Below are 16,955 nucleotides of genomic sequence, written 5' to 3'. Positions count from 1 at the left end.
TCTATAATTTACAGTTTAAAACATTGTATAACTTGGCTTGAGTTAAAATTTTCTCTGTTGGCACGAAACTGATTTATATGTGTGATGAAATTCGTAAATTTAATTTCTTTTGTACAAGATTATAATTGTTATGCACCAGTAAACGTCAAATTCACCAAATGTACTCACCTTGGTAATGAAGTAGAAGACTGAATATATAAATACATAGAATGCTGATCCACCGGACACAATGAACGATCTCCACCACCAGTGGTAGTCCTAAGAAAACACATACAAACAAAAATAACAATAAAGTATAAAACATACAGAGAACACATTTAGCCTATAATTTTATTTGTTCGGATCAACTAATACATGTACGTTTTGAGAGGAAAAGAACCTGTTAAGTGTACTTGGTAACATAATTAGTTTAGCATAAATATGTTGAGTTAAGTGTGCTATTATTTAAGCAGGACTGTATCATTAGACTACACAGCTCAGAATATTGAATTATGGGTAATAAACCTGGCCAAATTTGAGTAGTGGAGGATTTGAGGTGGTGCTACATGTATAAAGGCTACTGGTTCATAGCTGCTTTAAAAAGAGATTTGCTTAAAAAAAATCCAACAAATCTAACAAATAAGTATCACTTGTTTCGCAATATCTTTCATCAAAACAACTATACATTATTCTTACTCAAGATGTTTCTTTTATATATGCATTATAGTCTACCAGTCTTTGTTTATATTCATATTTTGTTTGTAAATTGAACAGATTCAGCCTGCAAGTTGCTTGTTTAATGGGTTTCAACAATGACAAAAATTCTCTTCAATAAATGGAGACTAACCTCCCCACATAACTGGAAATAGACCATGACGATGGCGATCTGTCCACATGATACGATGAGAATGAGAAATACCAAGAACAGGAACCCAAACAGATAGTAGAACTGGTTTTCCCAGATTGCCTGTAAAACAAGAAAATAAAACACACAATTAATACAATTCACTATAATTCAACTATCATTACATATACAACACTACCATACAGATTGATGACTCTGAACAACTGAAAATCATGCATCCATCCTTGCCAGATCTCCCCCCCCCCCTCCACTTCAATGTTTATTGATTATAAACTATTAGTGTACATTGCAGAAACATGATCAAATACATTAATCAATCAAATACAAGCAAATCTATGCACAATGAAATATGGTGTGAATATAGTTTCTGAAATTTCTAAAATCTTAAATAATCTAATCAGACCTTCACTCCCATGTGCATTCATGAACCAAGTTTAATTCCGATATATTCAAATATTGGATTGACAGGCTACAATTAAACACAGTGATATTGACAGGTATGACCTTTGACCTCATATAGCCGAAAAATCTGATCAGGGGCCTATAGCACAAACAAGGGGAACGCCTCTGGCAGTCTCGCCTGCATTACGCAATTTAATATAGCAGCAGTGCTAACATTGAAAACTACTATAAAATAATCATTCACAAAAACACCATTCATACATGTATAATACCACGTTCATTGACCATAAATGACATTTGAACGGTGACTTAAGACTTGTCAACTACACCCAAGTCCACATTTCATTCACTCTATCCATAAACTTTCAAAGTTATGATGGCAATTCAACAAACACCCCAACATGACCTAAGTTTATTGACCTTAACTGACCTTTGACCTTGGTTTTGTGACCTGAAACTCACAGGGGATGTTCAGTGATACTTGATTACTCTTATATCCCAAGTTTTATGAACTAGATCCATAAACTTTCAGAGTTAGGATGGTAATTTAACAAATACCCCCAACACGGCCAAAGTTCATTGACCTTTAATGACCTTTGACCATGGTCATGTGACCTGAAACTCGTACAGGATGTTTAGTGATACTTGATTACTCTTATGTCCAAGTTTTATGAACTAGATCCATAAACTTTCAGAGTTAGGATGGTAATTTAACAAATACCCCCAACACGGCCAAAGTTCATTGACCTTAAATGACCATTGACCACGGTCATGTGACCTGAAACTCGCACAGGATATTCAATGGTACTTGATTAACCTAATAAGTTTCATGAACAAGATCCATAAATTTTTAAAGTTATGAGGGTAATTCAACAAATACCCCCAACTTGGCCAAAGTTCATTGACCCTAAATGACCTTTGACCTTGGTCACGTGACCTGAAACTCAGGCAGGATGTTCACTCATACTTGATTAACCTTATGCCCAAGTTTCATGAACTAGGTCCATATACTTTCTAAGTTATGATGTCATTTCAAAAACTTAACCTTCGGTTAAGATTTTGAAAATAATTATCCCAACATGGTCTAAGTTCATTGACCCTAAATGACCTTTGACCTTGATCATGTGACCTGAAACTCAGGCAGGATGTTCAGTAATACTTGATTGACCTTATCTTTAAGTTTCATGAACTAAGTCCATATACTTTCTCAGTTATGATGTCATTTCAAAAACTTAACCTTAGGTTAAGATTTGATGTTGACGCCGCCGCCGCCGTCGGAAAAGCGGCGCCTATAGTCTCGCTCTGCTATGCAGGCGAGACAAAAATACAATCAATTGTTCAATCATGTGTTAATGCAAGTCTATGGCGAACGATGTAAAAGTTATAATCAATTTTAAATATGCATATCTTCTTCTGTTACAACCCCTCCCCCCCATCAATCTTGTCAATCTCATTATGCATTCATAATCCAAATTTAAAATTGCTACCTAAACCCATCTCACAAGCACAAGATACTGTTAAGTAGTACAAAACTGCCTCTGTGACCTTTGACCTCATTTCCAAAATTTAAATGTAACTTCAAAGGGGGTGTTGCAAGAAATATATGCAATCAATTACAATTTCTGTTGCTAATTTACAATTGATAAATCGATTGTAATTAAAGTAACTACAGGTCATGAAAATCAAATCTTATTTTTATTTATTTATTTTTATTTTTTGTTACAAGAAGCACACCAGCAATCAAGTGCAAATTTATAATTAATTGCCAGATTTAATATCGAGACCTACTTGTAATATTGAGATCAAAATTTGACTTGCAATTGATTGCAAGTTTCTTGCAACTCCCCAAATGAAGGAGAAATTCAAATTGAACTTACAGTTAGAATAAAGAAGAGTTCAATGAAAACTGCACCAAATGGTAGGATTCCTGCCATCAATGTGCTGAAAATGGAACAAACACATATTATATACAAACAAAAAGACAAAACAAAAAGCCTACATTTAGTTTTGGTGAATCCCCCCCCCCAAAAAAAAAAATGTACGTCACTATTCCAATTCATTACTTCATTATATGGATGTGTGTGTTCTAAAAGGGTTATGATGTAAAGAATAGAAAATAATGTGTTTTATTAGATAAAGTTAGCGATTTTTCCTCAAAATATATTTTATAAGACTATTACCATCACCATCATCATCCTCTTCATCACCATCATCGGCATTTTCATCATCATCACCATCATCGTCATCATCATCTAATTGTGCGTAGGTACAAAATAAATTTCATATCCTCACTAGTCATCTTTCCTTTGACCTTTGGTACTACTTAGTTTTAATCATCATCATCATTATGATCATCCTCCCATCACTACCACCATCATCTTCATCATCATCATCATCAACATCATCATAATCATCGTCATCTTCATCACCATCATCACCATTGTCATCATCATCACCACCATCGTCATCATCACCATCACCCCCATCATCATCACCATCACCGCCACTATCATCATCACCATCATCGTCGTCGTCATCATCATCATCATCATCGTGAAGTACAAAATAAAAAATGTTTACCTGAGGAATGGATTCATGTACCAGACTTGCTCAGGAACTTGCCTTGGAATCTGGTTGGTTCTTACAGGATGGTCATACGGCTGAAACAAATAAAAACAATACGTATATATAAAATCAACCCTTAAAGAGCCAGGTCTGCTATGTATTAGCTGGTTTATGGTTTAATGCTATGATGTATACCAGCAGTTCATCAAACAACTTCTTTTGTGTTGTTGATTATATACGAACAACTGGAGTCATGTCATTGATTACATTAAACGGTTTTCTGATTTCCTCCTAACATGAAATCCCACTAACAGATGACATGGTGGTGTTTCATAAAGCCGTTTGTACTTTTTTCCCTACTTCACGCACAACTGGGTCCACCTTACAAAGAGTTGTGATGGATGGATTTGATCAGTATACAAATAGTGAATAGCCAGGAGTGCGATGGTGTGAGATTTCGCATGAGGTGAAAGAAAGATGCTCTATTCATGCGAAATCTCGCACCATTGCACGAATACGAATATTCGCTATTTGTGTTGTACAACGCCTCGGAATCTAGCGAAAATATGAAAAAACAAGAGTTTTTCCCTGCAGTAATCTATGAAAAGGGAGCAAAAATATTGAGTGAAAAGCAAAATCCCACAAGCGCACATGACCTTGGGCAGCATTGCGCATTTAGCCAGCAGGCTATACGCGTATACTTGCACCTTCATTTTTACTGAGCGCAATTAATTAAATCGTATTGTGACGTCACCTCCTAAAGCCGTGCAACGGTACATTTTGGATGGTACATCGTGTGTGCAACGGTACAAATGTTTGACATTCAACTTCCCATTTTCTCGCATACAACAAGCTACATGTAAGTAGGCGTTGTACAATCTCAACTATGGAAAACCATCAATGTCAAGATTCTTCAGATAGGAAATGTACACAATTTTCCTTTGGAAACCAAGACGAACACACTGATTTGCCAAGACAAATAATGCATTATATATAAGGTTTTTACTGAGAAAATAAAACAATTTGATATACATGTAAATCATATTTGGAAAATGCTTGAATGGTTATATGCAATCTAGATGGTGGCATCGCTGTCTTTCTACATAATTAACATGTAAGATTGATCAGATCAATCATTTTTTTAAGGTGCTATTTATACCTGTAATGTTAAGTTTACTTTGTGAATACCTTATGATTTCCTTTTCCTGTATGTGACTTTTATACTTTTTGATGTCATCACTCATAGGCCTTCTTAGGCCGGCCGTCGGTTTTGACGGGGGTGATTTTTTAATAAAGAATTAACTAAACTATCATAACTCTTTGTGAGAGGGGACCCTCAGGGAGGTGTTTCACAAAGAGTTAAGTATGACTTAAAGTCATGCTTAGTGCTAACGCGCACATGATATCTAATGCGCAATCTTATTATGTTCCGTTTCAATACATCTATTCATAATTATCCAACCCGAACCTCTCAAATATTCATTTAGAAAACCCAAGAACAGCTCTTGCCCATAGATCTAATCGACATACTGGCCCTGACATTTGGAATTCTCTTTCTATTTATATTCATTCGTGCCGAACAAAAAATTTAATAATAATAATAATATTCCGCATTTATATAGCGCTTAACACATCGGAACTACGTCTCTAAGCGCTATACAGATATATTATTACCCCGGTCATCGGATCCTTGCATGCCCGCATACAATGTATGCACCTTCTCCACTCCCTGGGGAGCATTCCAACAAGAGTTCTAAGACTCTATTGCTAGGCATACTACATAGGCTTTCGCATCCTACCGGGTACCCATTTAACACCTGGGTGGAGAGTGGCAAATTGTGGATTGACGCCTTGCCAAAGGACGCTAGGCCATGGTGGGATTCGAACAGTCAGTTTCCAAGTTAGTTTCCCAGACCCAGTTTATAAAGTTCAGTCAGTCAGTTTCAGAGTACAGAGTTTGTCTTTGTGAGAGTACACGTCGAGTCAATGCCATGGACATCTAGTGGTAGCCATCGCCCGCATCGCGTATCGGTCATCATCAGCAGCTTCGTCATGTATGGATACTTCGAGGACATTACCAGGCTCAGATCATAAGAAGGACTGAACGACGGGTCAAGGTAAACCCTCATATCTATACCTAAGGCGGGCAAAGGTTCATGTAAGATCTTTCATCTGAAATTAAAAAAATGATTTTTTTATTACATTCGTACGGTGAACATGAAAATATATATTATATTTTCATGTTCACCGTACTACAGTTCACTTCCCTCGCACCGCTCATCACGTATATACAGCCAAGTTCACACGACGATTCATAGATACCAAGTTACTCCAAGTTATTATCCAAGTTCAGCTACCAGTCACTGAGGCCAACGTAGACAGCTACATCTGAGTCTTCAACCGTGTTCTCCGTGAGACAGACTGACCCAGGATTAAGGTGAGTATAAATCACCGTAATCCAGCTAGGCCATAATCCATATAGTTAGTTTACTACCCCAGAGGCTAGTTGGCAGGCGGAAATAGATGCCCGGATGGGTCCGATCCCGCCCCCTGGCAGCAAACGAAAACGCACGTGGCTACGTAAGTTGCGTCGGTTAAGGGCAGGATCCAGGGATTCGCCCAATTCCCTAAAAGAAACTCCCGGTCCTGCCCCTGCCATGAAATGCCAACCAAAGGAATGGGGAGGGGAAGAGGGTTTGCAAGGGTCAGTAAGGGTCCCATTACACCCGGTACCTTTCAACCCGGTACTTTCCGTAGTAAGGGGAGCGGGAGGGGTCTCCTTAATTACCTCAGAGAAGATTTCTCTTTATTGGATACCCCCACCCCTGCTCCTAGCTCCCATCCCCCGCCTCTACTCGGGTTCGATAGTCATTTCCACCCAGATAGGTGTGGTTGGTACAATAAAAGAAAGGGGAAGAGCGTGGTGACAAAGCACCCGGTAGAGATAGTTGGTGGGGTCCTAAACTTCTGTGACCCTGAGTTCTTCATGGACCCCAGCTTTCTCTTCCATGTGCTGGCTCACAGCCCCCCTTTCACAAGGAGGGATGGGTGCTGGAGATTAGCAGTAGGAATACACCCTAAACAGGCCTCACAGTATACGGAGGTCCAGTGGGAGCGATTAGTTGCATTGCTGCAAAATCCCTTAGTGGTAGGTGTAAGTGAATTAGGTTTTGACTTTTCTGTCAACTCCCAGTGGTGGCCTGACCAGGAGGCGCTCTTTTTGAGACTCCTTGGTCAGCGCACCCAAGGAAGAGTACTCATACTGCACCTAAGGGGCGATTCTAAGAATAATACGGCATACGCGGCGCATACTTTGGCCCGCCGGCTTCTTGAAAAGCACCGCTCCCCCCTCCAGAGGGTACACCTCCACAATTTCTCTAGCGACTCGCTGCAAGCTAGGAAATGGACTGCTGCCTTTCCATATTGTTATTTTGGTATTGCGGGAATGGCAGCTTATTTTACAACGGATCAAATCCAAGGCCTGAGGGCCGTTCCCGCGGATCGGCTGATTTTGGAGACCGATGCTCCGCATCTTCCTCCTCGCCCAGACATGACGGTGACTTCACCTGAAAGCCTGGGTGATGTGGGGGCGGTGGTAGCCAATCTGCAAGGACAGCCCTTGGCCACTATAATGGCCCAAACCACCTACAAAGCTAAGCAACTGTATGGCCTGTAGTATTATTTATTTTTTTAGTGGCCCCTGTCTCATGTTTTATTTTTCTGTCCAAAATCTTGCCCTTCCTACTTTGGAGGTTAATTAAAAGATAAGGTCACAGCCTATCCATGTAATTGAGGGGTCTTAGGTTCTTCTCTTCTGCGATGCAGTATTTTCTCTCTCCGGAGAACGGTTATATTCTGTATCGTGGTGGAGAAGGACTGAGAAGTTTTCCCAACGTACCGGGCCGAACTAGACCAGATTTTACATCCCCAAGTGGAAAGTGTCTGTTGGCTGTCATCTTTCGGACCCTCCTTAGTCTTCAGGGACTGGTAAAGGTTGCGGACTCTTATATTCGATAAAGTCCAAGGGACATTGGTTTAGTTAGTTTTTGAAATGTTGTGCCAAATTGTGTCGCATGTAAAGTAACATATCCAGGTGATATTGTAGTTATTCCAACCATTGTGCCAAAATACGTCACAGGTGAATTTATAAATTTCTCTCAATAATATCCAGTGGATATAGGTTTGGTTTTTTCAAAGACAATATTGTGCCAAGTTGTGTCACACAAAGTTTTTAGTTATTTCAACCATTGTGCCAAATGACGTCACAGGTGAATTGATAAATTTCCTTTAATAATATCCAGGCGATATGGTCTTCAATTTAGTTTTAAAGTCTGCTGGCCAATCAAGGCTTATTACTTAGTTATTACCCTCCAAAGTTTGAGGATAGAGATTTGGGGCCAACCATGTTTTTTTGTATGTGTAAATAGTCCTTTATAATAGATAGGCACATCCTGATCACCGCATGAACTACATGCTTATAGTAGCCTATAATATAAAGACATATAATATAGGGTATTTATATTGCGCACGTATCCACCTTGTTAGGTGCTCAAGGTGCTCCTATATTACCCGGCTAAGCTAGGCGTTCATAGCGCACACAGCTTTGTATGCGTATATATATATATATGCGTATATATATTTATATATGTATAGGTTTAATAAAAGTTTTCAGAGAGCATGCTCAGTGCCCACGAGGATAGGGAAAGAAACCTAAATTCCTCAGTATATGTTTGCGTTATATTTCCGAGATACTGAGAAATAATTGGTTCTTTTCAGGAATATGGGACGAGTGTTTTATTCCTTAATATCATTATAATAATTATTTCTGAAAGGATGGCGCTATATGTAACGGTTTAATGTTACATTCCTTAATATCATTATAATAAGTTATTTCTGAAAGGATGGCGCTATATGTAACGGTTTAATGTTACATTCCTTAATATCATCATAATAAGTTATTTCTGAAAGGATGGCGCAATATGTAACGGTTTAATGTTACATTTTTTGTTCCATTCCTCATACATATATCTGTATATACATGGGTGATTAGGACAGTAGGGAGTCAGTAATTCATCTCCCCTTTATTTTTATGGTTGGGGGGAATATGGGGAACTTGGTCGCCCGCGCGAAGTGCGATTATACACCTTTTGCTCTAGAGCTACGCGCGACCGTGCGTGCGACCATGCCCCCCAGAAACCCTCCCCACGTAAATTTCTTTAAAGAGGCAAGTTAAAAATTTCCTTCTTTCAAAATATGAAACACAAGGCTGATAATAATGTCATATATGTTGTATTACCATTGCATGGTTACATAATATACCGCCACACATACATAATTTTTTTTTGGCTATTGTTTGTGATTATTATTATACATACAAAATACCTTACCAACGAGTCTTCGTTCTCAAAACATGATGTCTTGTATTTTATATATTGTTCGTACTTTCTTCATGTTTCTCTTTCTATTCAATTCTCTCTCTCCCACTCTGTTTCTCACCCCTCACTCTATCTCTCTTGCTCTTCTCTGACCTCTTATTTGATGTTTGCATCATTGAATTTATTCTTTTAGCCAATGTATAATTTATGTATCTATGCATTTTTCTTGGAACATCTTTCTCAAGCTCGTAGAGCTTATGATGCTCCACTCATGTATATATATAATATGAATGATTATACTAATATAAATGTTATGTAATGTTGAAAATGATGTATATATATATATGTGTGTATAATCAAATCAATCAAATTATTACGCATTAGTGTGCGTCCTCTTAGCATAATTTGACCAATGCGGTGATGCTTTTGATACAGCATGCAACTGGAAATGAAATCATACTCAATTCTTTGTGAAACATCCCCTGATTCTACATCATTTTTATTCTCATCAGCTAATAGGGCTAGATTCAAACTTTGTAAATTAAATTGATTGTTTTTTTTTTGTGGTAGTTATTTCCTTTCCTTTCTCATTATCAGATTAAATCTTTGTAGATTAAATTAATTTTTAATTTGTTGTTGTGGTAATTATTTTCTTTCCTTTCTCATTATTAAATTCAATCTTTGTAGATTAAATTAATTTAATTTTTAATTTGTTGTTGTGGGAATAATTTTCTTTCTTTTCTCATTATTAAACTCAATCTTTGTAGATTAACTTGATTTTGATTTTGTTGTTGTATTTTTTCTTTCCTTTCTCTGTATTAGATTCAATCTTTGTAGATTAAATTGATTTTATTTTGTTATTCTTGTTTTTTTTTCCTTTCTCATTCACCATACCTGTTTCCTGTAGCCAAAGTAATAGCCCACGAAGACGAGGGGTAGTGAGATACCGAACCACATACAGAGCAGGGCTAGTAGCGTCGGGAAAGGTACAGCTCCGGACGAATGCTTCCCCATGATGAAGAAATTCAGGAAGAATGCTGTTCCAAACATGATAGCTGGATAAATGGTTGCAGTCTGTAAAACACAAAGAAAAATTATTCATCATCACGATGTATTATATTATCCCTAGATGGCTCACAACGTCAATTTTAGTTTGATTGAATCTATCTGAATGGCAACTCTTTGTAAAACAAGGTCAACATTATCATTGCATGTACAGTGCGTCCCAGAAAAAAGGAAACCAGGGTTTTCAACATCCTTTTTCTTCAAAGGCAAATTAATTATGATATTTCATTTACATCATCATAAAATTCAATTATTCCTCTACATTTTGATACCTAATATGTGACAAACACTTCACGCATTAGTAAGCAAGACGAGTTTGAAATTTTAATGTCAAAATCAGATTGCGCAGAAAAATTGGGCAAGATCGGTTCGTGACACGACAACCATGCTTCTTCGACGATTGGCTCATTAGCATTTCTTTGTATTCTTTGTTCAGTGTCTCTCTCTGATCCCTAAAATGAGCGTGCATTCAGATTAACACATGAGTTTCTGTGCTAATCGTTTCTGATAAGCCCAGATATTTGTTGTTTGTAATCTGCCTTGCGTGAATAATTTCCTAAGCTGTTGGTCTCAAATTAAACATGAGATTCCACTCTTACCAAAAGTATCAAATAGTAAAAACATATTTGATAATTGTAAAAACCATCTCTGAATACAGGTTTCCTTTTTTGTCGGACACACTATATAATCCCCAAAGTTTTAGTCATTCTATTTAATCTTTTTATACTTTTTCATTGCTCATATTTGTTTTTCCCCTAATTTCATTTCCAAGGGTAAATACTGATGTGCAAATATATAAACTTTGATTTCATTGTACCACTTATGCTACTTTGTCATTATTTTGATAGTTCTTATTTGGTTACATTTCATTAATTTGCAAATATTTATTTATTTTATGTATTTTGTATGGACTGTTAAAAAAATGACGATTATACAACAAACCAAATTGAATTGAATTGAAATTAGTATAAGCATCACAGTCAAGTAATTTTCCTACCATGAAGCCAGCTGTGGTCCATCTTGTGCCTTTCATTGTCTTGTAAAGTCTTCCAGAGAAGTAACCTGCAAACACACTATGAACACCAAATAAAAGAACATTTTAATGCATGTGTCTCATAATGCATGCCCTATCCATTATCACAACAGGCCTAATATTCTCTGTTGGGTGGCAACCTACTTTTCATTGTTATAAGCAAATAGAGAGCATCAGGAGTGATAATTCAATAATATTAAGAATTATCTTTTAATCAAAACTTTATGGAAGAATAAGGATTAGTAGAACTAGGGGCTTCAAGGAAAAATATAGTTTATAAATGAGATTGTAATCACTTTGAAAGAGAAAACACCTTGATAAATGCATAGGCCCGTATTCTGAACTCGGGTTTAAATTAAACCCTGGTTTAAAGTTGTCGTTTAACTATGGAGAGCCAATTGGAGCACAAATCCCTAACAGCACACATTCAATTTATTAACTCATATGACACCCAAATTGTTCATAATTGTCTGGGAATGATAACTGAAGTATTTTTCTTCATTATGAAAGCAAAAGGAAACAAAATAGTAAACATAATAAATATACAATATAAACGGAATTTTTGAACTTTTGGCTTCCCATAATTTTAACACAGAGTTAGACCGTGGTCTAATTTAAACCTGGCTTCAGAATACGGGCCATGGTGTTTAGTGCACTGTGGTTGATCAGTCTCTCAGAGAATAACACAAATAAGTGACATGAGGGCATAACATGAATCTTGATTAATATTTATTTGAATGTGTGTAAACTAGCATAGCAAAGTACATTAAACAACCAAAAAGGGGGAGGGGGTGTTAAAAGCATACTATGATGGTGCGCATACATATCACAACCATTTACTGAAATACAAAATATATAGTTTCTCACATTATTAGCTCTTTCATTTAAATATCACCAATGCTGGGCATATAATTTCATTGTTTGGTGAATGACAATAAGAGAAATGTCAAAATTCAACAATTTCCTTATTTAACACCCAAATTTGATGAAATCCTCAACATGGCGCTTGTTTGATTTGTCTCTATTTATTTAAATTGACATTTTTATTGGGGTGGACTTGACTCTATGAAAACATTCAACATTTTACTTACCCAAAGAAGACAAAGCCGAAGAGGGCAGCATTCAACAAAGCTCCTCGACTGCTAGGAGACAGCATACCAAACATAGCAATCACTGAAAATAAATCAATAAAAGACACAATCCAAATTAAAACTACATTGAACATTTATTTTCTTCCATTTACTATCGTATAACTACGGATTATATTCAGAATTATAATAGTGATAATGATTTAAAAAAGCACTAAGAAGAAACAATTTCATACAAGGCATAATGATTGACCCTCATAGACTAAATTGCTTGTAATTTGTAAGCCTTTGTGGGGATTAGGAGAAAGTTTTTTGACAATATGATGTTCCCACCATCACCATATTTCTAACTAAAATAGATCTTTTTCAGAGCTGCCACCAAAATTGTAAAAGTTTGAGATACAATATTTTAACACACCAGTTATAATATGGGCATGACTTACCGATTGTTATAAGTGCCATACTAAGGATCTGCACCCCAGCGCCTACCAGAGCTGCTAAGAGCTGCTTGTATCTAGGGGGTCTGAAGACATCACCATGAACCAGTTTCCAACCGGTTTCCTCAGTCGTGTCCTCCTGTAAAATAAAGGGTTTGAAGATAAATTGAAACAAAAGGGATATAAAAGAACAGAATAAAACGTCATGTCGGTGCAGGAACGCCCTTAGCACCACACTAAGTCCTGAGTCGTGTTCATAAGGACGTTTCTGCACAGGCGAGGTGCCGGAAGTTTGGTGCGAAGGGCGTTCCTGCACTGACACAACAAAATTTAAAGAGAAACACAATGTCTCAGCTCTGCCCCACTAAGGTCTGCTGTACATTGATTCTTGGTTCACTCGATGATCCATGAACTGTTCAAGATGAAAAAGAGCCCACGTCCCCGGCTATAGGGGATTAAAAAACAATTAAACACTACTGGAGTTTGAAAAGAGCCCACATTTGAAGAGAGCCCTCATCAACAATTATTGAAAAAGCAATGAAATGGAATAGTTGCACATTAGTCACACACAATGATTCAAGCGTGCATATGCTCACTGTGAATGAAAAGGCATCATTTCTGTATATTTTTAAGGGTCTACTGAAGCTAGCCACGTTTGTGGGACCAACTACTTACCCCATCATCATCAGTGTATCTTGCAATATCTCTTCTGAGTGTCCTGATCATGATCATGGTCAAAATACCTTAATAAAAATAAATTTGTCAACATAAAAATAAGAAAATGTTGGTGATTAATCAATCCCCCGCCCCATGTGTATGCCACAATTCTTGAGCATTAATTGAAAAATTATTTAGTAACCAATGTCTGATCTTCACACATTCCCCCTCCCCCCCCCAAAAAAAAAAAAGCATGGATGTACTAGGTTTAGATTACATATTTACATATAAATGTAATGACCAATTACAGATGTCTACACTAATTATACGTAATTCATCCAAGGAATCTTACATTTCATACAAAATGAAATAAAGGTCTCATTTCACGATCCTCTCTTAGAAAAAAGTAGTTTTATAAATAGTAATTACCCTTTCATATCAACGTCAATATAATTTTCCTTTAAAATACCACCAACAACCCCCAAAATAGCAGCAGCAGTAGCAAAAAGAAAAGAAGAAAAAACATGTGTTATACTGCTAGGCCCTGATTCACAAGCATTGCTTCCGAGGGGTCCCAACCTTTCATTTTACTTGTATCGCATTTGCACAAATAATATGTTTGTATTTCTTTCTTATGATTGGTTATTAATTTGAAACCTGAAAACTTGAAATAGAAATATGTGTTTTTCAGCAAATCCATCTCAAAGTAATACCTCAACAAAATTAACTTACCAGCTAAAAAGAAGATAACCACAAGTGAATTGATGATTGAGAACCAGTGGATCTGGACATCGCTCATGGCCAGATAGGTGTCCCATCGTGAAGCCCAGACGATGTCACTATCCTCCCAGTGAACGCCGTATGAAAACACTATGGTCTGTTTATCGCCTAGGAAATTGAATGGATTATGGGCATATCAGTAAATTTCTAAATACCAATACAAAAATAATAAATGAATGACAGTTATGTGCAATGAATGGGACATGTTATGAAAACGCTATGGACTGTTTAAGGCCTGATATTAAATGGAAAGTGAATGGATTATGGGAATTTCACTAAATTTCTTTAACACGAGAACCAGAAAAAAAAATTATATGCAATAATGGGTCTTGGTATGAAAATGCTATGGTCTGTTCATCACCTGATGTGAAGTGGAAAGTGACCGGATCACAAAATATCTATAGGTAAATTTTGAAATACCAGAACAAAAATAATTACATAACAAGGAAAATGTGTGCTATACAGTGACTCAGTGAATTCTTTCGTCTATATCCAGGGGTATTAAAGTTAATGCATGATACACTGTACTGACTCTGGCATAGATCTGCTTGTTCGCAGTAAAAAGGGAGGACTAGAGGCCATACACAGAAACTTGAGAAGCAGTATGCAAGGCTTTATGTAGGGAGGTTCTTCTTTTCAAATCGAGTAATAAGTTCTTGGAACCAACGTTCTCGCTACCACGCGTCACGGTTGGCGGGCGCCGACAACCCCGAAAATTTTCAGGGCAAATCCGCCAACCGTGAACTTCCCCGACAACCGTGGCCGACAACTGTAAAACAGGCCTATAGATCCACACAAAAAACTGAATAATATATTTAAAATAAAAACAATCTGCTTTTCAGATCCTAAAATAAACTTGTCGATTATTTCTTCCACGATTTCTTCCCGGGATTTCTTTGCTTCGCTACTATGCTGTATACGATACGACCTCGACTCGAGGCCCAATTTAACTCTCTCTCTCTTATGTGGGAAGTGCGAAGATGTTTACCTCGCATTTGCGTATCGCATTGCTCTCATTATTTACGTCTTTAAAATGGTAGTAAAATACGCTCAAAAATAAAGTGAGAAGAGAGGGGTACCGTGGGTTACTGGGTTGGGCAATGTAATTTAGATGTTACGAATTTCAGTTGATATTGTCATTTATTTTGTCAAAAGTAAAGTGTGTCAAAAAATAATATAAAAATTCGATCGAAATTTAGTTTCATCTCGTCCCAGGCCCCAGCCGTATTATAGCTACATCAAATTCATTGAATGCATTTCTGATGACACTGCCGTAGAACGAATTGAGAAAATTATTAAAAGATCACGTTAATAATGACAAAGCCACAGCCACAGGAATGGATTGATATAATGTCCAACTCATTTACTTACAGCAAAATGATTATTCACATTCATATTCCAATTTTACTCCATAATTTCCAAAGTCTTGATCTCTACATCGATCTTTTGAAAGTGTTGATTAATTTCGCGACGGTGTGTCTAACAAGTTCTGTGTCACTGCACTAGCGCTCGCCATGGCCACATACATAATACAAATCGCACATGGCATCAAAATCTATCCGAGTCTTCCAAAATTAGATGGGATCCAAAACCGATTTGAATGGTTTTTTTTTCTTCAGATATTCATTGAATCTGTTATAATTTTCATAAGTAATAATCTTTATTAATTTTATTCACGCTTTTTATCATATTACGACTAATTTTTTAATGTGAGTTATACGTACAGTGTATTTTCATTTGTATTGTTCTTTATTACTCTTTGCCTGCCAATTAAATAATGAACGCACCTGTCACCGTCCTGAGAAATGTTTTTAGTCATTACAGTGAATGCTTCATGAATTTGTTGTACAATTGCTTAACAACTCCCGGTAACAACTACGATTTAAAATAAAATATTATTTGAAATTAATTTGTGTAAAGGAGAAAGAGAATAATGGGAGGTGGTCGTGGGCAATGTAAATGAAAATGATGGGATGTTTGTGACTTTGTGGGGGAGGGGATTGGCGAAAAGAAGTCAATGTTCGGAGCGAATTAAATCAATATTCTTTTATGGATGTGACTACTGTGATTGTGGCTGCATGATCTTTATGGCGAGTGGAAAATCAACCCTTGGACTTGGTCGGGAGGGGTACCATATGGAAAAGTAGTCGCATTTGCTCCCGAGCAGCGACCGAACGCGCGTACGTGTACAGAAGCTATGGCACTCTAGATACGAAATTATGTTGTAATGGGGCCGAAATGTGAATTGACTCAAAAGTAAAATTCCTACGAAGCTCGGTTGAGTGGAAATCTATTTTCTACACCTTTTTTTTATGATAATACAAAATTTTAAAGAAATTAGAGATTCAGGCTCCACGGAATTGCCGTTTATAAAACACATGTTTGAGCTTCTCCCACACCAGATTTGCGTATTATTACACGTAAATTTCCCTGTTTGCACACGCTGTGTCGAGGTGGAACGGTCTGTCAAAGACTGTATCTCATGAACCAAACATCGTACGAAAGCCGGTTTCCCGCCAATCTGTGCAGAATATATTTCTCTACAATACATGTAAGAATGATGCTGATTGGTTAAAAATTGTCTACGGAAATAAAGAAAAACTAAGACCCCTTCATTTGTTCACCCAATCAGCCGTCAGTGCGATCTCTGCCCTCATTAGCATACCGGGTCATGACGTATCAAGACGTCTGAGTTTCATCATGGTGGAT

The 16,955-nt window shown here is 37.1% G+C and overlaps 2 protein-coding genes across 3 annotated transcripts in view; one reads left to right on the top strand and one right to left on the bottom strand.

The window, feature by feature from the left end:
• Positions 1–16,955, bottom strand: part of LOC129280625 (transmembrane 9 superfamily member 4-like) — a 48,653-nt gene that overhangs the window by 8,088 nt on the left and 23,610 nt on the right. The window contains exons 8-17 of one of the 2 annotated variants that reach the window (XM_064112385.1): positions 14,199–14,354; positions 13,485–13,552; positions 12,816–12,948; positions 12,376–12,457; positions 11,249–11,324; positions 10,081–10,260; positions 3,827–3,906; positions 3,124–3,187; positions 827–946; positions 169–258 (exon numbers count right to left, since the gene is read on the bottom strand). In XM_064112385.1, coding sequence (XP_063968455.1) covers positions 169–258; positions 827–946; positions 3,124–3,187; positions 3,827–3,906; positions 10,081–10,260; positions 11,249–11,324; positions 12,376–12,457; positions 12,816–12,948; positions 13,485–13,552; positions 14,199–14,354 — 1,049 coding nt within the window. Of the gene's footprint in view, positions 1–168; positions 259–826; positions 947–1,472; positions 2,025–2,375; positions 3,188–3,826; positions 3,907–10,080; positions 10,261–11,248; positions 11,325–12,375; positions 12,458–12,815; positions 12,949–13,484; positions 13,553–14,198; positions 14,355–16,955 lie in introns of both variants that reach the window. The other variant, XR_010296301.1, reaches the window with a different exon arrangement.
• LOC135157205 (3'-5' ssDNA/RNA exonuclease TatD-like) lies at positions 6,474–7,487 on the top strand. The gene has a single exon (XM_064112121.1). It carries the CDS (start codon positions 6,474–6,476, stop codon positions 7,485–7,487), a length of 1,014 nt encoding a protein of 337 aa, XP_063968191.1.

This window comes from Lytechinus pictus, chromosome 17 (assembly GCF_037042905.1).
Source record: "Lytechinus pictus isolate F3 Inbred chromosome 17, Lp3.0, whole genome shotgun sequence".
NCBI lineage: Eukaryota > Metazoa > Echinodermata > Echinoidea > Temnopleuroida > Toxopneustidae > Lytechinus > Lytechinus pictus.
This window is presented reverse-complemented; position numbering and strand designations above follow the sequence as displayed.

Coding starts and splice junctions, on each gene's coding strand:
- LOC135157205 (XM_064112121.1), top strand. CDS start 6,474: ATGCCAACCAAAGGAATGGGGAGGGGAAGAGGGTTTGCAAGGGTCAGT.